Below are 13,512 nucleotides of genomic sequence, written 5' to 3'. Positions count from 1 at the left end.
CTGCTAGGTGGTCCAGCATGGTGCTTCGGTACTGGTTCGCCGAGTTGTTGCTAAACTATGCTGTATGAAAGCTTAGTAATTGCATCCAACCCATTTAGACTATAGATGAAATATTACTGCATTCACATGGCTCTGGTAGCTTCACGCAGGAGCTCGGAAGAAATGTTCTATAATAAATATACTCTGCTGTACTTTGTTACTTCCTTGTCTCTAAGTCTAATTTGCAACCTAAGTAAAAACAACCTTGACCTGTGTAGATTAAGTTAATATCTATCCATGAGAATTTGAAATACATTAAAAGGCAATAGCTATTTGTTGATTGGGTTTGACAAAAATATGTACATTAGGTTGCTTCCCTTGGCCTGACTCAATCACTTATGCAATCTTTTTTCAAACATAAATAAAATAATTAAAAGTTTTCAAGTGATTTACATATTTGCAAATCAGCTAGAAGAAATTTCATTATTGCTTAAGAGTTTTACCTCATGCAGTATGAGCACATAATGTGTCGTTGAAATTTGTTGATAGTAAGTTCAGCAAAATGCTTTTCACGAAGTCACAACGGTTAGTAAAACAACATTACTGTTTCAGGTGAATGGAGATATAAAAATTTCTATGATTAGCATCACTTTTCAAGTGAAGGCAACTCCAATATTTTATTTGAAGTTTTTCAAAATATTTTTTGAAAGGATCTTTGTTGATTATTAGTAGCTAAAATACAGTTTTGGTTCAAATAGTTTTTTGCGTGTCTTTAACTAATTTGATGTTTTCAACATGATCATACTTTTTGGGCTTCATATTGACCTTGTTATGTATGGAATGGATCGATTGATCAATCTCTACTAATAAATATTTTCTCAGCCAACTACATACCTCAATAGAAATACAAAAAACTATTCTGTACTTTCTAAAATATATAATTTAACTTTACTGATACGCCACTCCCAAGTGTTTCTGCTAGCTGAGGTGATAGCTGTCTCTCATTAGCAATGGCTATCCATGTTTGTTCTAGTCTTGTTTGCTTGTTCATGCTGAATGTTTATAAATCACTCCTTTGGGAAAATGTTTTACAAAGATGAATTTATCAAAGTGATGATCATGAACTAGCATTGAATGCTAGAGAAGAATGAGGTTTCTTTTATTTTTGGCGCAAGTTTTTTTATGACAAAAATCCATGAGTGTGTTCATTAAGTACATTAACTTCAATACAATTCAGCTCATTTTGTTGATTTTACTTTAATTCAATGTTTCAAGGCTTTTCATGGTTTGTGTCCTTGTTGTTTATAGGACAGTTACAGGTTCTCAGCTCATTTCAACTTCCGTGATATAAACTAACTGCATACAACCAGTAACAATTATTTTGAAAATATCATTGTGAGCTGTTTTAACAATCTTCCACTTGATATCCACTCTCTTAGCAAAGAAAGGCATTTTAAACACTATTTGTCAGACTATTTATTCAATTTTAATGGCTAACTGTTACCCTTTCTTCTTTTTTGTTTTCCTGTTGTATGGCATAATTTGAAAAACCTTTTTTATTTTTGAAATGAATTTATTGCCAATAAATTACTATATATATATTGAGTACAATTGTCCTGAATACTTGTGAAAATGAATTCATGAGTTTCTAATAAAATAGATTGTAGGGAACTTATACATAAGATAAACATTTAAACTCTGCCACCGTCGCACCGTCGCACCGTCGCACCGTCGCACCGTCGCACCGTCGCACCGTCGCACCGTCCCGCCTTGAGAAGTGAATTTCTTTCAAGGTTAAAAACTGGTTATGACTCGTAAGGGTCTGGAGTTGTGGTTTAGAGTGAAAGTGAAGATGTTGTGTTTGAAGCTTCAGCCAGGGTTTAGGAGTTTAAGTTTGCTCAAGTCTGTTAATCCGTAGCTCATAATTCCTAGCCACCACTATTCTTTGGTTAAAGGGCTTCTTAAAAACAGAGTGAAGAAAACAGGCTAGTCATCTGACGCAACCACAACAAAACCTTGACAAAATCAATTCCATCCATAAAATACATTGGCAATCTTTGATATTTTTCTGTAAAATATGTCATTCAGTGTCACCATTCAAGTCATTTCTAGTTAGCGTTAATGAGTTGTTGCGGTTTCTTTTGGTCAATTTGCCAAAAATTATCACATGAACCTAAAATGGTTATCCTGCTCTACAAGGAAACCAAAGCTAACTCAGCTTTAGTGATTTGAAACTTAGCATAGTCTGATTGCAGTAAAAATTGACAGATATTCAGCATGTGTCCTAGATGTTTGCGAGCTTTTTCACTTCACTAGGCTATTGCTCATAGTGCTGCAAAGAGCTAAAGCTATGTAATATTTCTGAAGGTTCAATAGCTAAGTCTATGGTTTGATATGCTGAGTTTGTACACTTTTGGTGCCTATCTAAACTCGGTATTGTTTAGGTCCGCATTCCTCATCATAGTGTCCTGGTTGCCACTTGTAAGCTAACTCTGGTCTGTTGCCAAGAATCCCTCAAGTTGCAATTCATTTGGAATGGAATTTGGTAAGAGTCAAGAAGGTTGTGTCATAGTTGTTTTCCTATACCACCTCGTAACTTTTGGTTGGCCATACATAACTCCCTCCTCTATTTACCAAGCGAAAGTCCGCATGGCAACCGCTTCAGTTGGTTATGAAACCATTTGTTATTCAAGACCCTGGAAATCAGATGCTCAGATTCCTAACGTGCCATTTTTTTACATTGCGGCCTGCAGACTGATTGACGTTTGGCGTAAGAATTTAGAAAGTATAATTAATTTTTAAATAAATTATAAGAAAATAATTACTTGAGGGCGCTATTATAATTTCGGGCTTTTGTAGCTCTTACTTTAATCAGCTATGTTGCATATTTTCAAAGAATATTTCATACCAAAATACCGGTAGGTCCTTTAATAAAAACTAGTCTTTGCAGACTAGTGTGCCACGAGAGATCATTTGGTATAATAACTGTAAATACTGCACAATTATTCAGAGCTGCCAGTAAGCAGTTCAGTGGTGGAGTTGCTAAGGTTTTGCGTCAGCATGCTGGAAGTTGTGAGTTCGAATCTTGAATACTGTGATCTTTTGTTCAACATCTTTTTTTCAGATCAACTGACATGGCTCTTATAATAGTAAAAATCTAAACAAGAGTTGGCATAGATTTAATGCTCTGACAGCATCTATGTCTGTTATATACAATGCATTTAAGGCATAATAGTTTTGCCTATGCTGCTGAGCATGTCATGCTAACACAAGCATGTTCTATATGTTTTTTGTACGTTTTGAGTGGCTCACCTCATGAGTAGTTCTGATTCAGTTCTGAGTTTGAGTGATTCATAGCAAATATCATCTGATTTAATGATTAAATCAGTAAATATTACTGATTGTTGTACCTGCAGGCACATTTACCAGGCTCAAGAAATACATGTTTTGTTATGGTTGGAGTTATGGCATCAGAGCATGCCCATGACACAACTTTGATTGACAGAAAGGCTGACACATTATGGGATTAAAAAAGGTTCAGCCTTTGACTGACATGGTATCTTAGGAGATCAATAACATTCATATCTAGACCGTTGGTGTGGTGCAACATTAATGTTTAATTTTAGTGATCACAGAATAAGTCTATCCTGAACGATCGATCAAAAACTTTCAATAAAGTGGTTGGTACGTTTCAGAGCAGTTTATGCTAATTGGAACTTATGATAAGTGGTGATCACTTATGATAACTAAATGACAAGATTGCACTCTCCACATGGACACGTTTGGCATCACTGCCACAGTCGTGTTTTCAGGAATGCTTAGAATAGCAGTAGTAGTAGTAGCAGTAATAGTAGTAGTAATAGTAGTTAGAGGTGGAACGAGACACGAGACGTCTCGAGTATCGACCTGTCTCGTCTCGTATCGGTCTCGTCTCGACTTGACTATTGCCAAACTCGAGACAGGAAATAGAACTAAAGCGCCTGCGCACGGTTGTTAAAACATGGCTTCTTGCGGTAGCAACAACTCCATATATTGTAATGGATTGCGGGCAACTGCCTTTAAAGTTATACCCGGTCCGTTACTACCTGTTGCTATTGATTATGTTGGCCACCGAGTCTAATCATGTAGTCCGGACAACGGCCCTGTTAAAATATTGTAGTTCGGTTCAGTGTCCTTAAAACAGATACCGGGTCGTATCTAATTACTCTTCGGATAATCCTCGGATAATGAGACTATTGCGGGTAAAATGTCTGTATTTTATCGTATCGTGTCTAAACACCAACTACCCTTTATAAAATTCGGGCCTCTTTTATATACTACCAACCGCGGGTAAAACTTGCCCGGACACAGAGAAATGAACAGAAGGCCGTGTCGACCATAGTCCGTGTTCGGTTAACAATGCCGTTATTGTTAGTTCAATATAAGAATACACGTGTACATGTATACAGTAATTCATATAATTTCATGAGTACAATTTAAATATAATTCACATACTACAGTTAATACACAAACAAAACTTAACATTAATGAAACGATAAGAATGAAAGTGTTATCGTGTGTTCTTTTAGTTGTGGTATTTCTTTGTAGAGCGACGGCTATCGGTTTCATTACACATTACATTAAATGTAAGACTTATTCAATAGATGTTAAAAATATACATGTACAAAGCAATATGTTTTAATAGTTATGATCAATCAAGCTCAATATTCTTAGAATATATAACTTCGGTATTTTAGAGCTGTTTGTGTCACTTTTGTTTACAAAAACTACATGCATATCACTATTAAAATGTTGTATTCAAATCGTTTACACCAGGTGAAAATTCAATTTAAAAAGAGGTTTATCAATTTTATATATAACAAGTACGCTAGTACTTGTGTTGTGATATCATCACCAAATGCTCATTATTGCACTGTCTCGTGTCTCGAGTCTCGAATTTTTACAAGACAGTTTCTCGAGTCTCGAATTTTTACAAGACAGTTTCTCGAGTCTCGTCTCGAACATAAAAAACCTGTCTCGTTCCACCTCTAATAGTAGTGGTAGTAGTAGTAGTAGTAGTAGTAGTAGTAGTAGTAGTAGTAATAATTGTAGTAATAGTAGTAGGAGTAGTAGTAATAATAATAGTAGTAATAGTAATAGTAGTAGTAGTAATAGTAGTAATAGTATTAATAGTAGCTGGCATGCTGTTGGACTCCAGAATCAGGCATTTAGTTTAAGCATTGTATTTCCTGAGTATGGTTATTTACTTTGCATAAACTGTTTTTGATACTTACCTGTGGTTATTTTTTTGCTGAGATTAAATTTTATTCATTAAACTTTCCTGAACTTCATGTTTTTATTCCTCTTACATCATCAATTTCCTAGAAATACTGCAAAATGACCCGCACTTGACACTGTTCATGTGCTTAAAATTGTAATTTCTACCCTAATCTCTTTGAGTATTTTGACAAAAAACAGTAATTTTATATTTAAGTTAGTAGGATGTCCATAACATACTCTCTACATTACTCTCTGTTAAAACTTACTTTTAAGAAAACTTTAAATAGATGATGTGAATAAAATGTCAGAGAATTCCCAGCACAAAGTCTGCTAAACCAACAGCGTTTTTATAAGAGGGTACTGCGCTATATAACACAATTGCATATAAGGAGTATACATTGTCTTATATAGGTAGAATGTATGATTTCAAGATTTTTGCGAAAATTTTAACATTGATTATATTAAAATATTCATTTCAATGATGCTTTGATGAAAACACCAACTCTACATAAATCTGACAATAAATATGTGATACATAATAAACATTACATACAGGACTACTTCAGCAAATATCTTATCTTCATCCAGCCTGATGGCGATTACATACATGTACTTGCAACAGCGAACTAATACTTTAGTCAGCCCAGAAGGCTTTGATGTCAGCATACTCTGCTGTCCTGCTGTTATCTGTTATAGTCCTAAGTCGTAATAAAATCTTTTGAAGATTTAAAAAGCCAAAGCTAGCAGGTATAGAACCATAGCTATACCGAACCATGCTATATGCCTAGACTAGGACCATGCCTATGTTAAACCATGTTATGGACCTAGACAGTTATTGGGTTTCTATAATTTAAATGGATTTGCAGTTTTTTCCTCTATGAATCATAGAAACGGTAAAATCTGAACGAATTTGGCGCCATTTAATTTTGCAAAATTTGTGTGAAGGCATCCGCGGCTAGACCACAATTCGACGTCACAAAAAGGCTCACTGCCGGTAGATTCGAATCAATAATACCTGGTTAATCTTTCCCTAGTGAAGGTAAAAAACATTCAGCACATTTCATCACACTACCACTCGAGTATATTCTAACTACTACTGCCGAAGATAAGTTACCCATATTGCAACGATGAGATAATTGCCTTTTTATTTATTTTATCACCTTATTCATTAAGTAACTGAACCTACTGATTGTACAGATTACCACTGCACTGATGCTGACCTCTTCATAGGCCCTAACTCCTGTAGCATAGAAAAAGTTGTTTACTAAAAGCGATCGTCATTCATGCGACCTTTGAAGTATTGACTGTATATCAAGTAGTTAATTCTGTGGCTGTTTTATAATATAGAGAGATATTAATACTAGAAATTCCACTGTCATACAGCCCACGACAAAAGTGATATTGGAAAAAGCAAGGGTACTGATGGTTGAGAAATGTAATATTAGCAGTCAAATGGCACTGCAGTGCAATAGGTTAACTGCAATGGTAGCTGCAACGGTAGTTGTAATGTACTGGGTGTGGGTGTTATTATATACAACAAACAGCAATAATGAAAGAAAAGATTATATGTTTATATCTCTCCCCCCGCAATAGGAGAAATGCAATATTGGTCAATATTAGAAGTCGAATTCACTGATATAACCAAGATTATTAGATTCGATTGGAATAACCAAGATTATTAATATAGTAATAATATAAAACCAATGCACAATTTTGTTTACATTTCAAAACGTCATAGCTATCAATATCACAAAGTGATATTTATTATATAGATTTTTAGAAAATTTATTTAAAAAGGTGTTTGGTCATGACAAACAGCAATAATGAAAGGAAAAGATTATATGTTTATATCTCTCTCCCTGCAATAGGAGAAATGCAATATTAGAAGTAAAATGCACTGATATTATTAGAATGACCAATATTATTAATATAATAATACAGTAATAATAGAAAACCAATAAACATTTTTGTTTACATTTAAAAATGTCATAGCTAACAATATCAAGAAGTATCAAAAAGAATATCCAACCTTAGTGCTAGTAATACAGTAATAATAAACAACCAATGCGCAATTTTGTTTACATTTCAAAACGTCATAGCTAACAATATCAAGAAGTATCAAGAAGAATATCTAAACTTATAATTAAATATCGTAATCTCATAAAAATCATTAGAAAAAAATATCATCGTCATATCCTTTACTTACACTGCGTTGGACATCAGTTAGAATACCAAAGTACTCAAATGTGTCTGAAATGTCAGTGAATTTGAAATCGGCAAAAATGAAACGATTTCAGTACTCCTACGTTAATCACCGAAACCTTCGACGATGCTATAGACTGGTGAAAATTGCACGTTATTTTTTCGTGAAATGCGCACGACTTAATCGTTCTATTCTTTTTCGCTCGGCGTTTCAATTTTCGGTCTTAACTTTTATAAAAGTGAGGCTTGACAAGTTTTAATAACGATTTTCGTCCAAATAAATCTGTCTATTTGTGTATAATCCGATCAGATGGGTAAGTTTTAAGATAAAAACGACGGTTTACAAAGACTTGGTAACATATTTAAATAGGTTTGTATGTGTTTTGTATCGTTGTTATACTTTAATGACTCTACAAAACGATGGTTAAATTTGTTGATGAAATTTTGATTCAAGGGTTTGTCTCATTGTTGATGAATAATTTTTGGGAGTTGTGTGCACATGTGCATTTATCATAAATCTCCCAACCAATCGCTTTGCTCTGTTTGGTCGTGGGATCATCTAATATAAAGAAAGTTTAGATCAGGTATCTTGGCTGAGTTACTACAACAGACATACGAAGCGTGAAAAGTGACGATGACCCAAAAGGGAGTTCTGTTTTGAGGAGTACATCGCGAGTCTTGAAAAATCGATACAATCAAATCCATCATGAAACGAATATTTCATTTCAAAATTTTAATAGCTGTAGCTGGACACACAGAAACACACGAACAAACTTGGAGATTTATATATATATATATATATATATAGATTATTGTATATAAGGGTTTGTATCTTTTGTGATTCTAGATAGTACATCTCTTATTAAAATAAAGCAGTCTAATTCTACACTTTTATCAATTTCATACAGTACAGATGACTCTGAATAAACAAGGCTAGTGTATGAGTTGCTACAGGTACAACAGTACAGTATGTTCCCCAACCAAGTCTATTAATAGTTTTTATGAGGCAATCACTGTATTCTACATATTGTCTTCTCTTTTGTTACAGTTTATGGCATAAAATAGTAAAGGAAAGCTTTAAAAAGTTGTTTTCTAGACTTGCAAAGAGTAAAATTATTTACATTACTAATAAGGAGCAAGAGGTTCGGATTTTAAACAAACTGCTTTTCAAACTGCTTTCTAGAACAGATTATGGCTGACAACCTCGGCATGACTTTAGTTCCTGTAAAATGGTTTATCCTTTTTGCAGGTTATTTCTGTTTGGGTCAACCTTCATTGGAGTTGCACCAACAGTAACAGCAGTAATGCCATCCTTGTTCTCTGTCACCTGGTTCCCTGTATCACAGCGTACAACTGCCACCTGCATCTGCGTGCTTAGCCTCCATGCCTCCTTTATTGCTGGGTATGTTGCTGGTAAGTGATGACTAAAATTTGAATTTTTAATCTTTTGATGTTGTGTGACAGACATGTCTTTTCTGATCTTACAAGTTCAAAACATTTTTTAAATTATTGTTTGCTCCTATAGGGAAAAAGTTTTGTGTTAAACTTTTTAAGAATTGAACTACAGAAATATTGTGTTTTAACAATTACAATAGTTAGTAGCATTTGACTTAAAATTAACTCTCAGTCTAAATTTTGTACTTTAAAACAAAAAGGATTCTTTTCAACTTCTCTTCAGCCAAACATGCAAAGTTAAAGAACCGGTATGTTCAAAAAGCTAAAAGCTTTTAAAGTTTTGAACTATTGTAAAAATGAAAGTTACAAATTTGATACAGAATATTTCTTATTTTAGCGAGGAGAAACACATGTTGTGGAAGCTTTGCGAATTTCAGTACATCATGATTAAAATAGTTTTTGACATAGATTTGCAAGTCTAGTGATTTTTGGAGCCACCATTTTGATGCCACAATTTTAGTGTCAATGTTTCGACCCCGATGTTTTGACCCCGATGTTTTGACCCCGATGTTTTGACGCTGATGTTTTAGCTCTCATACAGCCTCAAATTAAAAGGATCATTTAGACGTAGAATAAAAATAGATATAAACATATTTATTATAAATATTATCATATATTATTATTGCGATGTAAGAATTTAATTAAACTAGGAAAGTATTCTAACTTTTACTTTGACAATAAAGAAAACCATGCTATAATATTTAAAGCCCGTTGTCAGTTTTGACAAATTCTAGAATAAATCTACGAACACCCATTGTGACAGCGTTTTTTATTTAATTCTTGTTTTTTCCATAATTACCAATAGATAAAAAAATCAGTAATATTAAAGTTCAAATTAAAAAACTCTAAAAGTGATTTCAGCAGGGAGAAACAAATACAGTTAGCCAGTAAGAATAATAAGTGACAACTAACTGAGAGGTGAAGAAATGAGTTGGGGCAAAATTAGTTGGAGCGAAATGAGTTGGGGCAAAATGTGTTGAGACGAAATGTGTTGGGCCGAAATAAGTTGGGCCGAAATGAGTTGGGGCAAAATGAGTTGGGTTGAAATGAGTTCGAGCGAAATGAGTTGGGACGAAATGAGTTGGGGCGAAATAAGTTGGAGCAAAATGAGTTTGGACGAACTGAGTTGGGGCGAAATGAGTTGGAGCGAAATGAGTTGGGACGAAATGAGTTGGGGCGAAATAAGTTGGGGCAAAATGAGTTTGGACGAACTGAGTTGGGGCAAAATAAGTTGGAGCAAAATGAGTTTGGACGAACTGAGTTGGGGCGAAATGAGTTGGAGCGAAATGAGTTGGGACGAAATGAGTTGGGGCGAAATAAGTTGGGGCAAAATGAGTTTGGACGAACTGAGTTGGGGCAAAATAAGTTGGAGCAAAATGAGTTTGGACGAACTGAGTTGGGGCGAAATGAGTTGGAGCGAAATGAGTTGGGACGGAATGAGTTGGGGCGAAATAAGTTGGGGCAAAATGAGTTTGGACGAAATAGGTTGGGGCAAAATGAGTTGGGTAGAAATGAGTTGGAGCGAAATGAGTTGGGACGAAATGAGTTGGGGCGAAATAAGTTGGAGCAAAATGAGTTTGGACGAACTGAGTTGGGGCGAAATGAGTTGGAGCGAAATGAGTTGGGATGAAATGAGTTGGGGCGAAATAAGTTGGGGCAAAATGAGTTTGGACGAACTGAGTTGGGGCAAAATAATTTGAAGCAAAATAATTAGCTCTGAAAAATCAAAGACACAGCAACAGCTCGATCCGTTCTGATTTGCAATGCCTAGAATCTGTGCATCCTTAATTCTAACTCTTTGGAATTACACTGCCAAACAGAACTGGCCTCTTGCGTGTAGGTATAAAGCATATCCACTGACACTGTTTGTTACCACTATTTTTACACAGGGCCACAAATCTGTGATGTCAGTGTGACAACCTCGGATGTGATCAATAGACACAACCTTTCGGGACGTAAGACAACTCCTCATATTATACTTGATAGTTTGGCTCATGTATTAACGCCATTATAAAGTATTTCTATGCATTTCAGTGATGTGCGATTTTTCCATGATAATCTGTAATTTTGTTTACAGTGTACGTAGCTGAGGTGAGACACGGAATAGAGAGTGTTGGATATTTCTGTAAGTAGAGTTAACTATCGTCTTTTGTTAGCCTGACAGCATTGGCATAATCCATAAACCTCTTATTGCGAATCAAAGGATATGGAAGTGGAGCTCTGTAGCTTCGATTAATTTGTCTGATATGACTCACTGTTCTGAGAGTTTTACAGAATCAGCATGAGTTGAAGAGAGTAAATTCAATGAAACATGATGAAGATTTGTTTAACCCTTTGAGTGTCATTTTCGAATTTCCACGAATCTGTAATGGCTCAGAATCGATTAAGCCTATCGACCAGTTACTGACCATAAAATGTCTACAAAATATTTACAAACATGAGAATATTGACATTAGAAATATATTTAGATTACCTCAGAAGTTTTACACAAATAGAATGAGTATTTAATTAATAGTGGTCAAAGAAATAGATAACCGCAAAATTGCACGCATTTAATTGCTATGTTGCAAACGCTTTCTAAATATTTATCAAAACTTTCAAAACTTTATGACAACTCTCTTAGCCTGAGTGTCAACATACTATAAACCTCTATGCATCTATGAAATATTTAGAGGAAACGCTAAACTGCTCAGTAATTGCATTACTCCCCAATAGAAAAAACAAAGTCTTGCAAAAGTCAATGATCCGAAACCATTTGTTTCTATAAACAAAACTTACGTATTCGTAACAATTGTATTTATATTTTGTAACAATTTCTTTTAGCTTAATTTAAATCCTTTCTTTATAAGGTCACTCATTTTTATTGTCTTTAATTTCCGGAAGTTTTTGCTGTCAATAATAATATCGTGAATGATACAAGTTTATTTGTTCGTCAATCTTATGTTTTTCGGTGCTCCACTTCCAGTTTGTTTTATATTCATGTTGCATTATATAACTTTGCATTAATTTATTCTAGTTCTTCCAAACTGCTTCTATTTTATCTTAACACTTATCTTAACAACACAATAAAATGGCTAGTATTTATGCAACTTAAACTAAAGCTTAGAAAGTTTTATTTTTATTTCAAAAACCATCTCCTTTGTATTCGGCATTATCTGGTTTGCTATAAGGTCACCCAAGATAAGTACTATTGGTCATATTCTGTTATTGAAAGGATTATAATGATATGTTTGCTAATTTGGGCTAGAATGGTCAAGTAATGACAGAACTAGATCAAAAATAAGTATGCCATGTTTTTGAGTGAAAAAAATGTGACACCATAGCGCACTTGATGCAGCGAGTAACGCGACAGTCAAAGGGTTGAGGATGTAATTTTTGATAGAAAAGCTGAAATAGAGTAGACTGTCAACATTTAATCTTACAGTCATTTAAGTCGGTAAACCCGATAAAAGTGAGACACCCTTGTGCTAGATTTTACAATCAGAGTTTCCCCCTCTATGTACATCTTTCGGATGGTTTTTGAAGTTGTACATGCAAGAATATACTAGAATACATTATCTATAAGATACTTGGACTAAATATCTGTTAGCTTTTTAAACAGGGTTCTTTGTTACGAACTACTCCGCACAAAACTACTGATATATATGTCCAAGTATTTGATAAAGTATGTTTTAATTTTTAGTAACAATTCTCACCGTTGTCGGACTAATTCTTGTAATCGCTTACTTTCCTGCCAGCCCACCCACACCTCCTAGCTTATGTCAAACAGTCAAACGCATTGACTTTTGGCCAGGACTAAAACGGCTTGCCAGGTAATCTTAGTTAACCGCTCGTTAACATACATGTACTTTGCAGTCTTGAATTGAAGATTTGTTGCTGGGTGTTTGCTGGGTGTTTTTAAAATGGTCTCAGGGAACTGGCTTGCTAAAATATCTATTTTGCTTAACACCCTCCAGTAGTAGTCATATTTAAAAGCATAGAAGTAATGATAGTATACAGTATACAGTATACAGTATACAGTATACAGTATACAGTATACAGTATACAGCATACAGTATACAGTATACAGTATACAGTATACAGTATACAGTATACAGTATACAGTAGATGCTATAAATAAAATTTGTAATTTAGTTTAATAAATAGTTTAATCTTGATCCCACTGTAAGATTTCATTTGTATTAACACTATTTTTCCATTTGCATGTGTCCTTAGATACCTCATCTATATACTTAGATATCTATGCATCTGTATATCTGTGCATCTGTGTATCTGTGTATCTGTATATCTGTATATCTGTATATCTGTGTATCTGTGTATCTGTGTATCTTTGTATCTTTGCATCTGTGTATTTGCGCATCTGCGCATCTGTATATCTGCAAATGTGTGTATCTGTGTATCTGTGTATCTGTGTATCTGTGTATCTGTGTATCTGTGCATCTTTGTATCTGTGTATCTGTGTATCTTTGCATCTGTGTACTTGTGCATCTGCGCATCTGTATATCTGTAAATGTGTGTATCTGTGTATCTGTGCATTTGCACATCTGTATATCTGTAAATGTGTGCATCTGTGTATCGGTGCATCTTTCTATCTGTGTATCTGTGTATTTTTGCATC

At 34.5% G+C, this 13,512-nt stretch overlaps 1 protein-coding gene across 1 annotated transcript in view; it reads left to right on the top strand.

Moving 5' to 3' along the window:
* Nucleotides 1–13,512, top strand: part of LOC137394644 (solute carrier family 49 member 4 homolog) — a 46,741-nt gene that overhangs the window by 21,274 nt on the left and 11,955 nt on the right. The window contains exons 4-7 of the mRNA XM_068081400.1: nucleotides 8,690–8,853; nucleotides 10,785–10,850; nucleotides 10,973–11,020; nucleotides 12,578–12,707. Of these exons, the coding sequence (XP_067937501.1) occupies nucleotides 8,690–8,853; nucleotides 10,785–10,850; nucleotides 10,973–11,020; nucleotides 12,578–12,707 (408 nt within the window). The remainder of the gene's footprint in view (nucleotides 1–8,689; nucleotides 8,854–10,784; nucleotides 10,851–10,972; nucleotides 11,021–12,577; nucleotides 12,708–13,512) is intronic.

Source organism: Watersipora subatra, chromosome 4 (assembly GCF_963576615.1).
Source record: "Watersipora subatra chromosome 4, tzWatSuba1.1, whole genome shotgun sequence".
Taxonomy (NCBI): domain Eukaryota; kingdom Metazoa; phylum Bryozoa; class Gymnolaemata; order Cheilostomatida; family Watersiporidae; genus Watersipora; species Watersipora subatra.
Note: the sequence above shows the minus strand (reverse complement) of the source record. Positions and strands in the feature narration are given on the sequence as shown.